Source organism: Seriola dumerili, unplaced genomic scaffold (assembly GCF_002260705.1).
Source record: "Seriola dumerili isolate Sdu_G_001 unplaced genomic scaffold, Sdu_1.0 BDQW01001051.1, whole genome shotgun sequence".
Taxonomy (NCBI): Eukaryota; Metazoa; Chordata; class Actinopteri; order Carangiformes; family Carangidae; genus Seriola; species Seriola dumerili.
The window spans coordinates 362,217-383,164 of record NW_019175306.1 but is presented as its reverse complement, the minus strand read 5'-3'; the positions used below and the strand labels follow the sequence as shown (position 1 = coordinate 383,164).

General features: G+C 42.0%; 2 protein-coding genes across 2 annotated transcripts in view; one reads left to right on the top strand and one right to left on the bottom strand.

The window, feature by feature from the left end:
- Positions 1 to 15,542, bottom strand: part of LOC111237640 (ubiquitin carboxyl-terminal hydrolase 11-like) — a 29,723-nt gene extending 14,181 nt beyond the window's left edge. Inside the window, exons 1-20 of the mRNA XM_022766801.1 lie at positions 15,333 to 15,542; positions 11,768 to 11,877; positions 11,254 to 11,384; positions 11,016 to 11,133; positions 10,594 to 10,739; positions 10,294 to 10,355; positions 9,299 to 9,398; positions 8,271 to 8,444; positions 7,122 to 7,280; positions 6,705 to 6,929; positions 6,440 to 6,523; positions 5,928 to 6,022; positions 5,533 to 5,736; positions 5,300 to 5,406; positions 4,044 to 4,550; positions 2,273 to 2,343; positions 1,926 to 2,038; positions 1,683 to 1,832; positions 1,339 to 1,454; positions 907 to 995 (exon numbers count right to left, since the gene is read on the bottom strand). Of these exons, the coding sequence (XP_022622522.1) occupies positions 907 to 995; positions 1,339 to 1,454; positions 1,683 to 1,832; positions 1,926 to 2,038; positions 2,273 to 2,343; positions 4,044 to 4,550; positions 5,300 to 5,406; positions 5,533 to 5,736; positions 5,928 to 6,022; positions 6,440 to 6,523; positions 6,705 to 6,929; positions 7,122 to 7,280; positions 8,271 to 8,444; positions 9,299 to 9,398; positions 10,294 to 10,355; positions 10,594 to 10,739; positions 11,016 to 11,133; positions 11,254 to 11,384; positions 11,768 to 11,877; positions 15,333 to 15,442 (2,871 nt within the window). The 5' untranslated portion in view covers positions 15,443 to 15,542. The remainder of the gene's footprint in view (positions 1 to 906; positions 996 to 1,338; positions 1,455 to 1,682; positions 1,833 to 1,925; positions 2,039 to 2,272; positions 2,344 to 4,043; positions 4,551 to 5,299; positions 5,407 to 5,532; positions 5,737 to 5,927; positions 6,023 to 6,439; positions 6,524 to 6,704; positions 6,930 to 7,121; positions 7,281 to 8,270; positions 8,445 to 9,298; positions 9,399 to 10,293; positions 10,356 to 10,593; positions 10,740 to 11,015; positions 11,134 to 11,253; positions 11,385 to 11,767; positions 11,878 to 15,332) is intronic.
- An 840-nt stretch (positions 15,543 to 16,382) lies between these two features.
- Positions 16,383 to 20,281, top strand: rfc2 (replication factor C subunit 2). The gene is made up of 6 exons (XM_022766800.1): positions 16,383 to 16,657; positions 17,629 to 17,734; positions 17,920 to 18,021; positions 19,149 to 19,407; positions 19,489 to 19,749; positions 19,870 to 20,281. The coding sequence occupies exons 1-6, from the start codon at positions 16,423 to 16,425 to the stop codon at positions 19,978 to 19,980; spliced, it is 1,074 nt and encodes a 357-aa protein (XP_022622521.1). The 5' UTR covers positions 16,383 to 16,422; the 3' UTR covers positions 19,981 to 20,281.
- Positions 20,282 to 20,948: the final 667 nt, after the last annotated feature.

The window sequence follows — 20,948 nt, the reverse complement described above, 5'->3', positions numbered from 1 at the left end:
AAGGCACAAAAATATCATAAATCATATATTTCATGCCTTAATTATAATATAATTATAATAAATAATAATAATAAATTAATTATAATAATATTGCATAGGCTTTTTTTAGTATACTAAGGCATAAAAATGTCATAGTATAGTAAGGCATAAAAATGTCATGTAATGTATTTTTATGACTTTGTTGTTAGTTTTCATGCCTTATTCTGACAATTTTATGCCTTAGTACTTAAGCAAATAAAGTCATAAAAATGTCATAGTATACGATAACATTTCATGCCTTACAATACTATGACATGTTTTGTGTCATTTGACTTTTTGAGATTTTTATGACTTAACATGAAATTTTGATGACATTTTCTGCCTTAGTATACTATGACATTTTTTTTTTGTTGAAAGTATGTTATTTTGGGCTTTTTATGCCTTTTATTTGACAGTAGACAGACAGGAAATGGGGAGGCAAAGAGGGGGAATGACATGCAGTAAAGGCCGTCCTATGCGGGACTCGAACCGGGGCCGACTGCAGCGATGACTGTAGCCTCTACACATGGGGCGCCTGCTTAGACCACTACGCCACACGATGCCCCATACTATGACATTTTTATGACATTTTTCATGATACTATGACTTGTTATGCCATTGTGCTCACTGTAGTTGAAGACAGCTGCAGGATAAATAGGGTTTTAAACAGTAACTATATCAACAATTTTGACCTGGGACCCCCTTCTAGTTTAATGCATTGGTGTTGTGGTTATTTTTCCCAGTATGTACACTAATCTAGCAGATTCCTCATGTACATGTTTACCTTTGAATCTGAGTTCACAGATTAATTGACAAGTATCTGGATTTTAATAGACCGACTGGACACTGTCCTAACAGTTCTGTATCAGTTGTGTGCATGATACTGACCACAATCTGGTCCTCTCTGGCGTAGGTCACCTTGCTGTCGTCAAAGTAATACCACTGACCATTATCCTTATTCTTCGCATAGCTGGTGTCTTGAGGAACACAGACAATTATGAGTGTACAAGGTAGTTAAGATACAAAAGGAGTCTTATCACTAATAAAACCTTCAACATGATCTGTGTGATTCAACATTACAGTAGCTGAGAAAGCTATTAAAAAGATTGAATATTAACATACACATACAGTATATAAGTAAAGTATAAGTAAATGAGTAATCTTTTAAGGCAACCTTTACAAATAAATAGAAGCAAATGATGCTCTCTTCTTACATAAAAAGATGTGCAAGTACAATAGTTTGTTCAATAAGGGTTGCCAGTTATTAATCTAATTGCAGAGTGATATATGGTGTGTACAATTTAAACCAAAGGGCCTTACAATGTCCATCTCTGAGTCCTCCGTAGTGATTGGACACAGCGATGAGGTCATAGCGGCTTGGAGGCTCCCCATTGGACAGACTTTTCCTCAGGAGGCAGCCGGAGAAGTCCAGGTCTCTGTAACAACAACACAACGTACAGTAGAGTTTGATGCAACATTGATATTGAATTTAGTTTCAGCAGTAGTTTTTGCAATCTTAAAATCTTAGATTAACAGAATGTGTCTGCACTAATTTAGTAACTGCATTAAAAACAATAGCTCAGAGACCTCCAAGGAGCGAGTGAGAGTGTGTGTGTGTGTGTGTGTGTGTGTGTATGTGTGTGTGTGTGTGTGTGTGTGTGTACCTGAGGGGAAAGTCCACGATGCTGTCGAGTTTCTCTCTGGTGAACTTGGTGTAAGAGAACCTCTTGAGGTGGATGATGAGAACCTCTGGCAGAGACCAGAGGTCCAGCTTCTTAGTGGCCAGCTGGTGCTTCTTACACACTGGACAGTACCTGAAAACACATACATACACACACATCATCATCATCATACATCTTCCTCACCTGCTCATCATCAGGAGAGGTAGAGTGTGTGTGAAGTGTTACCATGGGTTCTCTTCCTCCAGTGTTTCCACAGTGGTGAACAGCTCGATACACTCCTGCAGCTGAACTGTGGTCTGCTGCTGAGGAACCTCCATACTGGCATGTTTGATGTACTTCTACACAGGAGGAGAAAGAAAGAAAAAGAAAATTTTAATATATGTTTATGTTTCATTACAACCAATACATCATAGTGTGAAGAGTGTAGAGGCGTGAGAGGAGGAAGAAGCTGTAAGGACACAGGTGAAAATGATGATTGTTGGTAATATCTGTGACAAAATCTAGATTTAGCATCTTCAATACATACACAGTCTGTAATCCAAACAAACACACACACATATGTTCACACTGACCTCAGCTTCATTTTCATTGTAGAACCTCTTCTTCATTTCAGGGTCCCAGTCGATGGCCACATAAGGCTGAGCTGCAGAGAGACAGAAAGTTAGTTAGTTAATTTACATGAAATGGAAAATGTTTCCAAATAATTTTAATACAGATGTAATGTGGCTTGCAGCTTCTCATTATTCCTTCTTGAAGCATGTAATCTGCAGGCAGCAGAAGCAGCTTTTCACTTGTTTCAAATATTGATATTGTCCTCTTTCAGCAGAACATGAGTTTGAGAGAATTTTACCTATTAAAACAGCTTGGAAATGATTTTAAAACAAGGAGAGTATAAATCAAATCCGTATCCATTTTAAAATACTGTTGCTCACCTTTAGAGCCTTGCATGATCAAACACCTCAATATATTGCTGACCTCCCCCTCCCTTATACAACAAATCGGGCTCTCATATCTTCTGAGCAAAAATTACCGGCCGTCCCTCGAACCTGCTATAGGACTCGAGGCGACCGTGCCTTTCAAGCTGTGGCTCCTAAATAATGGAACATTCTCTATCCCTGTGATCCATAGGCTCCTGTTCAGCAAGCAGCTGAAAACATTTTTATTCAGATAGGCGTTTGGTTAGTCTATTTGAATACCTCCCCATTATTGTGTAACTCTTTACTTATTTTATTGCTTTTATTGTCATATTTCAATTTATTTTATTGATCTTTATTTACTTTACTGCTTTTATTGTCATATTTATCGAACTTATCGAACTATTTATCGAACATCGAAATTTATCGAACTTTATAAATAAATTTTTACTTACTTTACTTACAAACTCAGTGACTGAGCGAACTCTTCAATTTACAGCTGATGTGAGACGCGTCGTCAGAGCTGAGCTCACACCATCGTGTCTGCCTCATCAATGTGTTTTATATATTTTATGTTTAAGTCTGTGTCTCAAGTGGCTGCAAGACTAATTTCCCCTCAGGGACAATAAAGAAGTGGGAAGAAGATCACACAGGAAATATAATTGCTGTTATAAAATGACTGAGGAGTCAAGTTATAAGGGACACTAACAAGAGCTTTTTATGACATTTCTGTGAGGAACTGCAGCACGACTGGTGCAGAACAAACTGAGGTCAATATGAGTAATCTTCTACAGCTGCTGCGTCTGTTCAAATTTCTTCTTCTGACTTCAAAGTACTGACAATTTCTCTCTGAGACAATGAGATGAGGAAATTATCAGCAGCTGTTTCACCCTGTATAGAAACCCCTTTATTGAGTACTTAAGGCTGGGACACCTGCTTCTTTCCTGAGGAGCCATGCACAGATGTTTCATGCTGAAAATGCCATTTGATAATAGATCAATGTGGTTTTTCAAACACAGCATGATCCGGGATGTGAGGGTGAAACTGTTTGAATGTGCAGCTTCATTCTGACAATATTTGCTGAATATTTAACCTCCAGCTAATGGGGAACTTTTATTTCATAACCATTGTCTCATCGTCTGAGCTTCTCTCAGGAACAATTAAGTCAGATCACTGTGGGGAAATCAGCGTTTAGTTTCTTTCTAATGGAATAATTGTCAGAATGTTGATTGTTTAAATTGATAATTTTGTCCTCATCTCTCTCTCTCTCTCTTGTAGCTGTTACTGTTTTTTTTACTCTTATCTAAATGTCTTAAAAAGAAAACAAAAAAACCAACAAGATTCAAGAGACAAAAGGGCAGAAATATAAATTAAGTCTTGGTGGGAGTGTTGTCTTTCATCATGTAACTGTGTGCGTGTCCAAACTTACAGCTGAAGGACACGGCGCTCCCTCCCTCTCCCATCCCTCTCTCAGTCGTCCCATTGGAGTTGACCGCCTGGATGGTGAACAAACTCTTCCTCCTCTTACGACACGCCCTCCTCTTAGCCGGCTGCTCATTGGGCGGCGGGCTGGGAGAACACGCCTCCTCCTGCTTGTCTTCCTCTTTTTCTTCCTCTGTAGTCTCACAGGCCTGCGGTGGTTGCTCTGCTGGCGGTTCTGAGCTGGTGTCAGTGTCGGTGGTCTTGCTAGTGTCTCCGCAGGGACTGGTGTTTTCAGTGCTGTTGATGGCTTCGGCGTTGCAGGGGGGATCAGTCTGGTCCTGGGACCCGTTATTGGTCTCCGTGTCACCATGGTCCAGTGAGGGCTGCTTGTGGTTGAGATCAGGGAGGGGCTCGGCGGTAGCGGTGTCCTCTGATTGGCTGTTTGCGGAAGCATCACTGCAGGAGGGTTCTGTCTCAGAGGGTCCGGCTTTGTCTGCAGTGTCCTGCTGCTCATCTGAGAAAACCACACAGAATCAATCAGAGGACAGCTGACAGCTCAGCCTGTTTGCAACAATAGGTTTCATTCATTTAATGAATCTTTCAAGCATTTTTTGATTAATCACTGCCTGGTTTATTAAATGTCAGAAAACCGTCAAAGCTATATCACAAAGATTAAAGTGGCGTCTTAAAATGTCTTTTTAGGATTTGATTTATTTAATCTACAAAGATTCCCATCTGTCTGAGTGTCCTCTGTTGAACGACCAGTGTTGCATGAATCATGTGTTTTGGTGACTTGCTGTTAAACCTGCTCAGAATTTGATGGAGGTGTTTATTTAATACAATATGAAGCTGCTCTGATGGTGTGTTTGATGGCCCAGTTTGTTACGACAAAGTTATTTTATGTTTATGATGATTTCTTTGCTTTTTACAGATTTGAGCAAACTGTGTTTTGTGTGTGTATATGAGGTTGTGTTCTTGTCTGACTGATGTTTCACCACTGTCACAGTATATTTGGTGTCTTACAGGTCCACGTAGGCCAGGAGTTTGTATTTGCACAGAATAATAAATAATATAATTAACAAAATAACCACAAAACAGAGAAAAGCAGAAATTCTTGACACGTGAGGAGCTGGAAACTTTACTGCTGACTAATAAAAGAGTGTGTTTTGTCAGATTTGTAAACAGTGAGTGTAACTGATGTTTGTACATTTGAGCTGTTTTTATTCTGTCTGTCAAGCTTGTAGCTGCAGAAGGGGACAATACCATCACTGATGCCGTTGGTCTGAGTCTTGTACAACTCCTCTTCATCATCATCATCTTCCTCCTCTTCCTCCAACTCCTCAGAAGGGTCAGGAGGCCGCACGTAGCGCCTGCTCACACACACACACACACGTAAGTAATATTCATTGCAATGAGACTTTGTGGTAATAATAGTTAAAATGCTTAAAAATATGAAAGCATAAGAAGTGCACTAATAATGTGTGTGTTGTGCTCACGCCAGCCTCTGCAGGAACAGGTTGTAGAGCGCCTCCTGGCTGCAGCTGCTGCGCGGCACGCCGAGCAGCAGCGGGTGTCCGAACAGCGACGTGCCGTACGAGCTGCTGCCCGAGCCATAGTCTCTGTAGTGAGAGCGCTCCCTCAGGTAGAGAGCCAGCAGCACCTGCTCCTCCTGTTGCTCCTCCTGCACGCTCAGCTCATATCTACACACACACACACACACACACACACACACACACACACACACACACACACACACACACACACACACACGTTAGACAGCAGGTTGGCTTCAGGCTGGAGAGGACCCTGAGGTGAATCAGTGCCGTTTGTTGTAGGAATCTGACACATTCTCTCCTCATCGACCTCAAACAGACCAAAAAGTTGTTCTTACACAAAGATGTCATCTCGGTCCAGGATGCAGCTCAGAGACTCATCAGCGTTGTAGATCTTATAGAAACGATGGTTGAAAACATCAGCTACCACCATCTGAAACACACACACACACACACACACACACACAAAGTTATGGACTGCACTTATACAGCACTTTACTCAAAACGCTTTACACTACTTGCCACATTCACCCATTCACACATACATAAAAACACTGATGGAACAGCCACTAGGAGCAATTTAGAGCTCAGTATCTTGCCTCAGGACACTTTAACATGTGGACTGAAGGAGTCGGGGAGCGAACCTGTTCTACATCCTGAGCCACAACCTTCGTTAACCTTCCGTCTCTGATCCTGTCAGTCTCCGTCTCATCAGTTCAAACAAGAATTTGCAGAGAAACACACTGGGTTCTTCCCTGGCCTATCCCCCATCCCTCCAGGAAGTTTAGCTGCAAATCAGTTCACTACTTTTTGTGTAATCTTGCTGATAAACAAACACACACACACTGACCTGTGTGGGAGGTACGCTGGTCATATCTGACAGAGCAGAGCAAAGGTCAGAAACCTTCCCTGCTTTAGGAACCACAACACGATGCTGCAAACACAAACACACAAACAGTATTTACTGACACACACAAGGAAATATTTTATATTTTATCCATATTGTGCACAAACAGTTTAATATTCTTCATTTTCCTGACACTTCACCATCATGTTGGAGGTGGAGAAAGTCAAACAGCAGAAACAGTGAACTAATAAAAGACAGAAACAGTTACCTGAACAGGTTTAGCGTACGGGTCCAGAGAGACGAAGAAGACCTCCATGACGCGCTCCTTGCTGACAGGGAGTGGGATGCTCAGGTAGCAGAAGGGGTCGAAGGTCACAGAAACCTTGCGGCACTCAGGACAGACGAGTGTGGACTTGAAGAGGCCGTGAAACGTGTCGACGATCACAGAGTCGTTCCGCCGGCGGTGGTTACGCCACGCCTCCTCCGCCACTTCCTGTTGGACAGGAAGAAGAACAGTGAAGAATCACAACAACATCAATTTAGAACAACGTTACTTCATTTGTTTGGAGCTTAAAATAAGTTATTGTAAACATTAGGAATATATTTAGGTGACAGAAAAGACCACAGTATGGACTGAGCTGAGTGTCGGGTGTTGTTCAGGTGGTGTTCAGCTGTAGCAGCTCACCTGGTCTGGTCGTCCGTCAGCGTCCCGCAGTTCGATGTACTCTTTGTTTTTGACTCGGTTCAGGTCTTCGTGCAGTCCGTCCAGCAGGAAGGACAGCAGCTCCTGACTGTCGTGCTGCTGGTAACCGAGGAACTGAGACGCAAAGTGACCCACCTTTGTCTGCATGAACACACACACACACAACGTTGTTTGTAGTCACAGTTTTATAGTAAGTCAGGCCCTGTTCAAAACTATATTAACATGCGTCTTCAGTGATCCAATCACAAGTGGTCGGCTCTACGTACATCAGTTCACGCCTGTGGCCACATGTGGTCCAAACCTCCTCTGAATGTGGTCTCAGTGATTGGATCTCAGTGATTGGATCTCAAATGCATCCTCAATGCATCTCAAGAGCTGTCCACTTGTGATCAGATCACCCGGGATGGATGTTAATACCAGGTCTGAACAGTGGCTTAGTCTGTGTCATTCAGAACAGATGACAGTAACATCTGAATTTCAGTCTGAAACAACTGAATGTGAAAACATCTTTTTCTCTCTGTTTTCACCAAGTCATTATTTTTCACAACCAAACATAGAACTGGAGGGGATAGATGCGATGTCCACTTCCAAACATAAAGTGTCATTTACAAAAAAAAGTCTCAGTCATTTCTTAAAATAGCTGCTCACGGTAGTTTTTAACAAACAGAGGAAATGGTGCATTTGTGGGGGACTATTTTCAGCAGCAGATGAATCCACATTTGGTGTGCATTTCCTCATTAAGTATAAAAGCAGGACAAAGCTTCGTCAGCAGAGTTAAGTGGTTTTGGTTCTGCATCTTCAAACAGCCCCAACAGACCATTTAATTTGTCACATTGCATTTCACAGTGAAGGTTAACATGGAGACTTCAGGCTTCACTGACTCAGAGATACAGAGCTCAGAGAGAAGCGCTGATGATTTTATATCAGAACAATAAATCACATGAGAATGAATTAAAAAGTACTGCAACAACAAAAAGCAACAAACGCAGCACCTAAAACTAATTTGAGCTCTTTTGTATGATGTTTACCAAACCGCTGCTTCAGGGCTCTTACTTGCTGTGGTATTAATCCATAGATGAAACTAAGACATATGTGTTTAATCACTCAGTCATCAGTTTAACACTTTGGTACCTTGAAGACGCGCGGCACCACGGAGTAATGCCTCCCCGACCACATCTGTTTGATGACGTCAGCGTAGGCCTCGGCGATCTCCCCCTTCATCCCCAGAGGGTTGGTGAAGTTCAGCTCCTCCAGGTAGGAGCTCTGCAGGAAGTACTCAGTCAGGGGAGGGGTGTTACTCAAACACTGCAGAGACAGAGACAGAGACAGAGAGAGAGAGAGAGAGAGAGAGAGAGAGAGAGAGAGAGAGAGAGAAGGTGTCAGGACGGACAGAGGGAGACAAAGCAGAGCGAGCTCAAAGTTAACACAGGGAGAGGAGCTACTGTTTAAACCTGGTGAAGTTATAAATGAATATTTATAAAATGGTTCTGTGGGAGAACCAGAATCTTAGGAGCAGGACAGACACAGACACCCTCCAGGTGTTAATTATGTACTGAGCAGGTTCATCCAATCAGAGAACTTCAGAGATGCATGAATGTGAACCAGGAAAAAAAACTCTGCTCCTTCTAAACAGGGTTCAGCACAGAAAGCTAGTTCTGAACTGGAGCAGGTTCAAGGTCTAAATGTTTCTTCAACAGTAAAGAACCTGCTGAGTTTCTGTGTTTATAACATGGTAAACCGCAGCGATGCTCCGAAACACAGTGATACTAGTGACACAGTGAAATGTCGTCACTGTGGAGGAAGAATCAGAATCGGATCAGACTGTATTTTGTGCAGCCAGTAGAAGAATGTAGCGTTTTGATGTCCACGTTTGTCGGTAATTAACCAGAACTAACTGCAGGTCGTCCAGACAACCATTTCAACAAAAACAATCGAAATATACTTTGTTAATCACAACGATGCCTGACTGGTCTCGTTTCTGGGATCAACAGAATCAGCCCAACCCTTCTCTTCAGATTTTGATCTGTGTGTGTGTGTGTGTGTGTGTGTGTGTGTGTGTGTGTGTGTGTGTGTGTGTGTGTGTGGGTGTGTGTGTGTGGGGGTGTGTGTGTGTGTGTGTGTGTGTGTGTGTGGTGTGTCTGTGTTCGGCCTGTACAGACCTGTAGAGCAGAGTTCATGAAGCAGGTGTTGCCCAGGTTGGTGAGGCCACAGACTCCTGGCTGTCCTCGGTACGAGTCCTGCTCTTCCACAGAGTTCCTCCTGAAAACAGCAGCAGCAGATTCAGACCAGGACTGTTGAGGGTTAACATTGCGTTCACATGGAAACAGGAGGAGGAAGTGAAGGCAGGCGAGCAGCGCTGAATATGATTTATAATTCTGTTGTAATTCAGCCGTGAGGATCAGGAGAGCAAGACCCTGGAAAGGTTCATCAAATGTGGTGTTGTAACTTCAGCTAATCTCTTTTGAGCTGCTATATTTGCTCATATTATTGACACTAATAAAAGTACAATTATTACTATTGCAGTATTTTAATAAACTACAATTACACTACAGACAAGTGTCACTGGATGGCTTTGATAAAAACATGATGATTCTCTGGATGCTCTCTGTGGAGGCTGCAAACAAAGAGTGTTTCTCTTATTTCTTCTGCCATCGTTGAAATACATTATGTGGATGAATTAACATTAAACACCTGACTGCAGTGAGTGGGACCTGATATGGTTTATTAATAAACTTGTCAGTTGATTGTTGTAAAGAGGACATGTGTATATAAGATGTGTATAAAATAATTGAACTTTTGGTGACTCTGCAAAACAGGAGCAGATGAAGTCAAAATAAAAAAAAGAGCAAACAGTGAAGAGAAAGAAAAACAAGCAGAGCAGGAGAGGGTGAGACAGAGGGAGAGACAGAGTGAGAGGGAAAGAGAAAGGGAGAGGAGAGGTTTTCAGGGGAAACAAAACTGAAAGTGATGTGAAGACAATGAGTCAGGTAGAACAAGAGAACTCCACAGACGGGAAGGAACAGAGGAGGGACAAACCAGAGGACGGATGACAGAGAGAAAGGGAAGAAAGAAAGACAGAAAGAAAGGTAGAGTGTGAGATATTAAAAATTTCAAAACAGATGAACAGAGAAGTAGAGACAGAGAGTTTTCTTACATGATCTGAGGTCTGGAGCTCGGCCAGGTGCCATCAGCATTCCTCGTCTCCATAATCACCGTCTGACACACACACACACACACACACACACACACACACACACACACACACACACACACACACACACACACACACGTTCCAGCTTATCTCTAAGGTGGACAGGTTGTTTTTTAATGAAGAGCTGCTGCTATGAGGAAGTTGTAAAGAAACAACAGGAACATCTGCCTCTGTCACAGACTGAATCTACAGATCCGATGAGGTCATGTCTGTGTGTTAAACAGTGTCAGAGTCTGTCCTCACCATCCCAGAGCTCAAACAGGCGTCCAGCACACTCATGTGGATGTTCCTGAGACGCTCGCAGTTACTGTCAGAACTCTTCATCCACAGACGACACTCTGAGCCCGCAGGCACTGAGAAGGCCTGACACATCGCTCTCTGGATGGACTCTGTTACACACACACACACACACACACACACACACACACACACACACACACACACACACACACACACACACACACACACACACACAAACACAAACACAAACACAAAAACACACATATGACACAATGTTTAAAAGAGATTCACATCCTCAGAAAGACTGAGTCTTTCTGTCAGTTTCTGACAGTCACCACATTTCAACAACAACACTAAAATGAACAGTTCAGGAGTAAAGGACGACACATACACACACAAACTTAAACACACACAGACAAACTCACGTATGTTGTCGGTACGGCTGAACTGTGTGGTGATGACATTCTCCATGTTGCTATGGAGACAGAGGAAGACCTCAACGGGGTAAACCTCTACCTTCAGAGTGCTGGGCAGGTCCACCACCTGACACACACACACACACACACACATACACACACACACACACAAACACACACAGAGCTGCTGTTAAAGTGTCTCATACTCCACAGACTGAGTGTATGTGGCGTGTGGTGGTGGCGTTACCTTGCGCTCCAGCGGCGGGTGACTTTCCACCATGCCGTACCAGGCCAGCAGCTTGTGCCAGGCCTCAGCTGGCACCAACACAAAGTCTTCGTTCTCCACCAGACGCTCCTTCAGGTGGTATGAGTCCAGATCTGAAAACAGGAGACGACTGATCACTGATGTTTATAAAAGACAGAACAGTGTCACCACTTCAAACCTGATGCTGCAGAAATCCGATTCTGTGTTGTCACTATCTTAGATCCAGATAAAGGTTTGTTTGTTTTCATATTTGTCTTAGTAGCTTAAGCTAATACCAGCAACACCAAAACAGAGTGAACATGGCTGTGACTTTTACTACACCCTGTTACATCAACCTCCATTCAGGATCAGGGAGGATAAATTTGTATGCGGTGTGGGGGATGTTCGAGATCAGAAATCAGCATAGGGAAATCAGGGAAGCAGAGGAGGGGTGTGTTGTTTGTGAGAGGAGTTTTTAAGTGATGTCATGATGAGGCGGAGCAAAGTGTCAACTGACCCTCAAACAGCTCAGTGTTGTCAATCTGACCGGGGAAGGACGATGAGTTCTGGTCTCCACTCTCCACAAACTCCTTCCACTGCTCGAACCAGCGATGCTCCACCACGTACCTGCAGCGCGCGCACACACACACACACGCACACACACACACACAGAGTTAGTACGACACTCCTTTGTAGGACTGTAGGTGACGAATCAATTAGTCAACTGACAGAAAAATCATCTGAAAATATCACTATCCATTAATGGTTTCAACTATTTTTCTGCAGCCTCTCAAATTTGAGCTTTTTCCTCTTTTTTCTGTTTTATATCAACAGACGCTCTGTGTGCTGTGAGCTGCTGGACCAAACAAGACGCCACCTGTCTCTGCGCCTCATTTGAAATAATTTCTCTCTCTCTCTCTTTTTTGACTTCTGATTCCACAGAAGAAGCAGTTTCATCACCTCTGGCTTCAGGAAACTGATGGACATTTTCCTTTTTCTCTGACATTTTATAAACAAACAATCAACTGAAAAAAAATAGCTAGAGTTCATCTTTCAATGGGATCACACCACAAACAGAGTCTTGCCAAAGTAATCAAAACCACCTCTATGTTACAGTCGGTGACTCCATGACACATTTTGCCAAAATGACAAACACCAGGAGGTCCAAAGAACAAGTATCCAAACTGATCGTTTTCCCCAATCAGCAAAAACCCAAACTAAGTGAGGTTACCATTATATAAGATGTAGTAAAGTAGAGTTGTCAACTGACAGAAAATTGATTCTCAAATATTTTGATAATTGATTAACTGTTGAGTTATTTTCTAAGTAAGAATGTCAAAATCTTCTTGTTCTGGTTTCACAGATTTGAGTACTCTCTGGTTTTCTTAGTCTCTGAGTGTTGGTCAAACAAAACAAGACATTTTATCAACAAAAAACTAATCTTAAATCGAGAAAATAATCAACAGATTCATTAATAATGAAAATAATCACTAGTAGTCCTAAAGTAAAGCAACACATCTGCAATCATGAGAAGCTGGTTCCAGAAATATTCTTGCATTTTGTTTGAAAAATGTCAGTAAATTATTAAAACTGTTGGTTAATTTCAGCTGTGATTGTGATATAAAGTGACACACGTCACAGTAGAGGATTTCATCCATACTGCCCCCTGAGTCCAGACATGTATCACATCCACCACCTCCACCTCTTGTGCGAGTCACCACAGAAGTATGTTCACACTGTTTTATGAAAGGCTCTTCTCCCCCTGGTTGACAGTCGACACATCGAAAGCTCCAAACAACTCGTCAGTGTTTTAATTTACAAACAGTTAGATGATGAAAATTCAGTTCAGGACACAACAAACAACACATTTAGTTCTGGTTACAACTGAAAGCTCCATCTGTTGTGATTCAGATGCAATGTCAAAAGTAAAAAAGAGCAACAGTGACCACAAGAAGTGAATCTGGTACAGTCCAACCCCTTTAAATGCCAAAACAACCTGCAAAGGTCAATCATTTTTCCACAGAATTTTGTGCAGGACTCGCCCATCTTCTTGTTCCTCTGGCCAGCACAACAGTTGGTGACACTGGTCATATCTCCATCTGAACCAGTCCAACACTTGAAGTCACCAGACAGCCGTCACACAGCTCTGGTTTTCATTTCATTTTGCTTTACTTCAGAGAGACTGAATCAGATTTCTTCCCTCTGTGTTTTTGATCCTTTAAAAACCTCTGTTCTGCTTTTTAGCCCCATTCAGTCAGTTCTGGGTCTCATTATTCTTTTATTACAGTTTGGCAGAGAACCACTTTGCTTCCTTCCACCTTATAAAAAATAAAAAGCTAACAGCCTTTTTGTTGCGACTAAGAACCTGTCTATCATTCAGTGTTGTTTTTTATCAGTGTCTGGTTTCCTGTGACTGCGTGTGTTGATCAGAACATTTGTCTAAAATCCAAGATCATACCATGTCCAAACACAGTTTTTATTATCACACTGTACAACTGTAAGGTGCATTTAATGACATGTAGTGTTCCTGACAACACTTTCATTTATTACAGTGCTGACAGTGAAGAGATACTGAAACCAAGTGAAGGCAAAACACTGTTTGGTACCAACAACAGTAGAAACCTGCCCAATCATGGTGCTGCAGAATCTGACAGAACATGTTTCCACTACACAGCAGCAAGTTATTTTATAATCTAATCTAATCTAATCTAATCTAATCTAATCTAATCTAATCTTACTCTGACAAAAAAATGTCAAGTTTAAAGACTTCATTAGGGCTGCAACTAATGATTATATTCATTATAAATAATCTGCAGAATAGTTTCACAATTAATTGCTCGGTCTAAAAAACATTAGAAAATGCCTAGTTGACGTCATCAAACCAGTTAACAACCCAAAATCTAAAATTATTCAGCTTTTGACTGATTAAGATAAATAAAAAAAGTAAATGCTCAAAATTGAGAAGCCGGGGCCACAGACTATTCCCCATTTTTGATTGGAATTGTAAACAACTGTGTTTTAAACACATGTAATTGATATGACATGCTGGGTTTTCATCTTTTCTGGTGTTTAATTGTCACCACAAATATTGCTTAAGGGGCCCAAGGCAACAATGAGTTGTTAGGCCCTTGCTGACTCCCATTATACAGTTTCATCATTTCCCCAGGCACCTAGAAAACAACCAGCACTGTAGAGCAGAAATTAACTGGCACCCAGTTTGATCATTTAAGGCTTTATCAAAGGAAAAAGGCCACAAAAATCACTTGTTTCAGCCTCTGAAATGTGAATGTTTGACAATTTTCCTGGTATTCAATGAGAGTTGATTAAACATCTGTGTAACAGCTTTTAACAGCTTGCCAGACAAAACCAGATATTATAATACATTACCTCAGGCATATGACAATGAAAATAACTGACTGAACAGTCTCCTGCAGCACAATCCGCTGCCACAACTATCCCACGTTTAGTTTACAGATATAAAACATCTCCTGACAGTTGGCAGTCACATACTAATTCATTTCATCACCTACAAGTAGCCAAGAGATAAGATTGAAGATTTACTAATTTGATTTAAAGCAATCAAATACCTTTGATTTTTCAGGACATGCAGATACTCTGTAAACACTAGTCAACAAACAAAATAAGTATTAAATCAACTGAAAAGGAAAATTAGGACTCATTAGGAAGTCTGGAGGTTGAAACTGTGATCCCGTGAGACTAATAAACTGGGATTAAACGCGACCTGAAAAGTGCTGTACACATATTCCTACCCAGCTCTGTTGAAACCAAAAGTGAAGCTTAACGAGCGGACCCTGAACGTCTCTCTACAGCTGGTTGACAGGCTAACGTTAGCACTGTCGGCTAACTGTCCGTTCACCGTCTGCCTGGTTAGCAGGAACTAACACGGTAGCAGCGGCAAACACCCGACACCGAGCCGTTAAACTACCTCAGCAAACTCTCACCGACACACCAACGACATGCCCCTGTCATTAAACCCGTTAATAACCGTTAGGTAACCCTGTGATGCTAACAGTTAGCCCCGTCTGTATGTGTGAGTGTGTGTGTGGCGGGCGGACTCTCACCAACTGTCCCCAGCCCGGAGCTCACACTCCCGTAGCAGAGACTCGATCTCCCGCCGCTGAGTCTCCAGGCCCGGAGGCTCCGCGGCGGAACAGCGGCTGTTGGCCGTCATGATGCTAATCAATTACACATAAATGTCGGAACAGCTGAGGATATTAAACAGAGCCAGGAAACGAAAGGCAGAAGTCAACCGCCGCATTGATCAACCGATAAACGGGAAGCTGCACGGAGCTGTGTTTGCGGAAATAGGAAGTGGTTCAGACGCAGTGGATGACGACTTCCTGAGGCAGTCTCTTTCATTTATTTACCTACATAAATGCATATTCAGTAAGTCCAGGCTGTATTTAGTTTTCCCTGTGCCCTTGGACATAGGTTTTCCATTGTTCTGTAAAATATATGTCAAGAACGAAACAGACATATAAGAAAACAGTAAATCCCAGTGGATGCAAAAAGGTTCTAGTAACATGAGCTGTCACGCCACATTCTTCACCTCCATACACTCAAAAAAAAAACCTGAAATAGAACAACAGTTCACCAGAATACGCAGGAATAGGAGAACATCTGTATAACATCTGTTATGAGATGCAACTAACGGGTTTGATGATAGGTAATACATCATTTACTAATGTTTTATAGATTAGTTATCAGATCAGTTAGTCATCTGGACCAAAATCCATTTATAAGCTGCTTATTAAGATTTACAAAAATTTAAAATTTTATAGTATATATATTATATATAATGTAGAAATAAAGCCGCATTTATATGAAATAATATTTGTATTAAATACTCTATTACTTAACATTTTGTCATTGAAAATGTATTATCCACATGAAATATTTAAATTCTGTAACTGTAATTTCAAACATAAGATCATTTTGTGTTCATTTGTTTGTTTTTGGCATCTTTCATTTCAATTGTTGTGGATGTATTATGGACGTATCGCGAGGTTTTAGCGCGTTGTTCTCGGCCAATCAGTTCCCTCACCAATAAACTCACGGCCAATGAGACGTCAGTTTGCTGACGTGCGGTTACCAGGGAGGGAAAAGTTCCGCTGCTGTTCGCGGGTTGACAAAGTAGAGACAGCCGTCAACATGGACGTGGAGATGGCGGAGCCTGAGCGTGTGCAGAAACCGACAGAAAGCGGGCCAAAGACGGGCACGGAGGCTGGGGAGAGTTCGTCCAAAAGCTCTGGCGGCGCCTACGAGCTGCCCTGGGTGGAGAAATACCGTCCACTGAAGCTGAACGAGATTGTAGGGAACGAGGAGACAGTGAGCCGGCTGGAGGTGTTCGCAAGAGAGGGAAACGTCCCCAACATCATCATCGCAGGTCAGTTCAGAAACACGGAGGGAAAAGGTCAGAACGAGAAAATGTAGAGTCTGACAGGCTGGAGAATAAAGTAAGTTCGTCTTTACAGTGGTTCAACCACTGCATGGTGCTCAGGGAATCTACATGTCTGAAAAACTCTAAAAAACTTTTGAATTCAGTTCAAAGCCTTAAATATTTCCTCTGGCCTTCTGAAAACGTAATAGTAGTTTTACCCTTATATTTTATGGATATACCTGACAGCCACAATTACATTAAAGGAAACATAACTTAAAGTGGTATTGTGAAAATACATTTTCTCTCAAAAAAGACATTGTAAGGAAAGGTTTAATGCTGTTTGAAACCCACTTTCAAATTTGTGATACTTTATTCTAATTATAAAATGGAGACTTCACTATTTTTTTCACATCCAGACTTGTTGGTTATCTGAGTTACCGCTGCCTTTCTGTCAGCTTGGTGAGTGTAGTAACTCAATTACAAAGTCAGTTGTCCTCTGCAGCCAACCGTGTGTCCATCAGACTCCTGCATGGACTGCATCTATAGAGTGTTTTTATCCACAGTGCTTTACAGTTTGTATCTCATTCAAACAAGCTCAGAAGCCACAGACAGCGAGCCACCATGAAAGACACTGTTCTGACCTCATGGCCAGGGATTCAAACTACCCACCCTGCTCTCCCTTTTGTCATACAAACACCACAAACTCAAACTACTGGAATCAGGCAAACTTTGGCAGTTTTCCTTGGAAAATTACAGTACAACTAAAACAATTTCTGTTTATAATCATTTAATTAGCAAATTCATTTCAAATCTACTCTCCTTGCCTGTACACCAAGCTGGAAAATAGTGGGGTGGTCATTATGAAAGATCATCACAACCCTAAAACAAATACATTGCTAACAGAAGCAACAGCAGCAAAAATCTCTCAGATTGCAAAGCATGTATATCAGTGAGGCTATCTGACTGTTGTGATCCAGGTCCTCCCGGCACAGGAAAGACCACCAGCATCTTGTGTTTGGCCCGAGCGCTGCTGGGAGCCTCCATGAAGGACGCCGTGCTGGAGCTCAACGCTTCAAATGACAGGTGAGATGCTCACTGGATATAATCTAGAAAACAAAAAACAATATTTGACACAATAATCTTAGCTCAAGACCCACTTACTATCTTGAAAAGATTATTTTGTTAAACACTAAAAACCCAACACACACTGAAATTAATGAATGTTTGGTTTAGTGAGTCGATGGTGACTGTTGCTGTTGTGTCTGCAGAGGAATTGACGTGGTGAGGAACAAGATCAAGATGTTTGCGCAGCAGAAAGTCACACTGCCCAAAGGACGACACAAGATCATCATCTTGGATGAAGCCGACAGGTGAGACGGCAGCAGAGTCATCACTTCCCGACTTCACCTGCAAGATAAATTAAAAGCGTCGCCAGACCACTAAAGGGATGAGAGACAGAAAACTTTCTCTTACAAAAAATTAAGTTTGATTTTGTCCTGTTGTTTTTCTTGTGAAACACTGGATACTTTCACTCTTTTCAGACCTTTTAAAAACCCTTCAGATGATCTGAGGGGTTACAAGTCGACTTAGATACATTTGAAGGGGTCACATGGCAGAAAGTTTAGCAAACATTGTTCTGGGTGTTTACAGGAACAGTTCACCACAGGAAACTCTCCTGTTGAAAAGGGATAATTTTTTACCTTTTAAGGTCTGAGCTCTGAGTTTTATTGAGCTTCTCCATTTTCACGGTAGCGGTTTCATTATGAAACCTATTTAACCCTTTATTTAACCAGGAAACCCCTTGAGAGACAATGTTTGATTGCATCCAGGGTTCCCTCCCACTGAAAACACGAGGAGGGATGCAAGGAAAATGCACTTTAAATTTCAACTTTATCAGTTACTATTTTTAACTTCTTTATTAGGGCTGAACTGAATTATCATCATTATTTTGGAAGATATTGCGATATGTGTCACAGTTTCATTTGGAATGGGGATTTTTACATTTAATTTCACTCAAAATGAAGATCATGGGTGGCCTGGAAGCTCACTTGGTAGAGCGCGTTCCATGTGCTAATGCGGCTGAGTCCTTACTGCAGAGGCCCGGGCCCTTTGCTGCATGTCATTACCTCTCTCTCTCTCTCTCCCCACACTTTCCTGTTTATATCTACTGGTGCTATAAAAAAAAAAAAAAAAGTTAAAAAGAAAAAACAAAATGATGATGATCATTTGAATTTGTTTGGGCTCGTGCCAAACAATCATGTTCCCTTACATCTCGAGATGATTTGTAGGCTGGAGCGTCTCTGTAGCACCACAACACTTCATTTATGGTCTGTCGGGACCTGCAGCTCCTGCGATTTGGATCTTGCACTTGAACAAATTGCGATTTCAATAATATTTCAATGAATTGTTCATCCCTCCTCTTTATGAATCACCCTGTCAGTGAATATCATTCATTTTGTTTATGTAAGACAGTAATGTCTCCATCTCCCTCCTGCAGCATGACGGATGGAGCTCAGCAGGCTTTGAGGAGGATCATGGAGATCTACTCGAAGACGACACGCTTCGCTCTCGCCTGTAACGCCTCAGATAAGATCATCGAGCCAATCCAGTCCCGCTGCGCTGTGCTGCGTTACTCCAAATTGACGGACGGACAGATCCTCGCCCGGCTGCAGGAGGTGGTGGAGAAGGAGCGTCTGTCTGTGTCTGACGATGGGCTGGAGGCAGTCATCTTCACCGCACAAGGAGACATGAGACAGGTGAGAGGTGGAGTTAAGATTGTGATGCTCAGCCCTGAGACGTATGGTCATTTCTCTGACCTGATGTTTTTGTGTTTACAGGCGTTGAACAACCTGCAGTCGACCAACTCTGGCTTCGGCTACATCAACAGCGAGAATGTCTTCAAGGTGTGCGACGAGCCTCACCCTCTGATGGTGAAAAGCATGCTGGGACACTGTGTGGACGGGAACATCGACCAGGCCTACAAGGTGGTGGAGCAGCTGTGGGCGCTGGGCTACTCTCCAGAGGACATTATCGGAAACATCTTCAGGGTCTGCAAGACCTACCAGATGGCCGAGTACCTCAAACTGGAGTTCATCAAGGTGAGGCGTGGCTCCACCCCCTGACAGGACGCTGCTCAAACTAAGTGGAAACCATTAGATAATTAACAGAGAACTGAAGAAGAACTTCTTACTTCATTTTCTTCTGGTTCTTTCCTCCAGGAGATCGGTTACACTCACATGCGGGTGGCTGAAGGCGTGAACTCCCTGCTGCAGATGGCCGGTCTGCTGGGTCGACTCTGCAGCAAGACAACCCCCCCTGCTGCCAGCTGAACCCACTAACCACCCCCTCACTCCCCACCACCATCTTAAACCTGCTGCTGACTCTGTGTTGGACTTTATTCTGGGTTTTCTGTTGTCTGAAGAATCAAGTGTTGTTTTTTAATTCTGCCGGTGCTGTATGTTAAAGTTAACACAGCTCGTCACACCGGATGATGATATCTTTGATCAGACCATCAGTTTATCTGTTGCACTTGTTTCAGTCTGACATCACAGCTGACATTTTGTCATTGTGGAAGCAAAATAATGTAAAAAAAAAAAAACCTATATTGTCTGAAATAAATCCTCTTTTCATAGATTAGTGCCAATGTGTTTTGCTTTTTGTTGGTTTACTGATCATCCAGAAGTGTCTCATTTTGAAGTTAAAGAGAAAATGTGTCTTTAACACACATCTCTATTAGTAAAGGAACATTAATCCATCTGCAGGTTTTGATGCTGATTAACACCAGCGATTTAATCAGCAGCCAAGAGAGGTTATCTAGAAATGCATACAGTAGACTATAGACTAAAAAGTTATACAGGTGCAGTGCAGACACAGTCATAGGCTAAATTTGTTTTTTCCTTACAGGAATTTACTTTTAAAAGTGAAACACATTTATAAAACTGGTTGTTTTATAATATTGTATTTAAGGACAGATGTTATTTTTCTTTGACAGAGTTACAGCAGCTTATGTTAAACATTCATTATTAAAGTAATGTCACTGCCTATTTGTGTTGAGCTGCAGGTCATTGATTATAATCAGATGTTACATGGTCATGGTTACTGGGATTTGCAGGAGCCTTGTATTTACATTGTAACATTGTAAGTGATGTTTCATCATCACTCACACTATCAGTGGTGGAAAGTGACCGAGTCAACTTATTTAAGTACTAAACCGCAGCATAACTTAACCATACTTGGGTTTTTTTCCATTTTATGTTAAACATAATTAATGGTTGTAATTACTGGTTAGTTTAGAGAT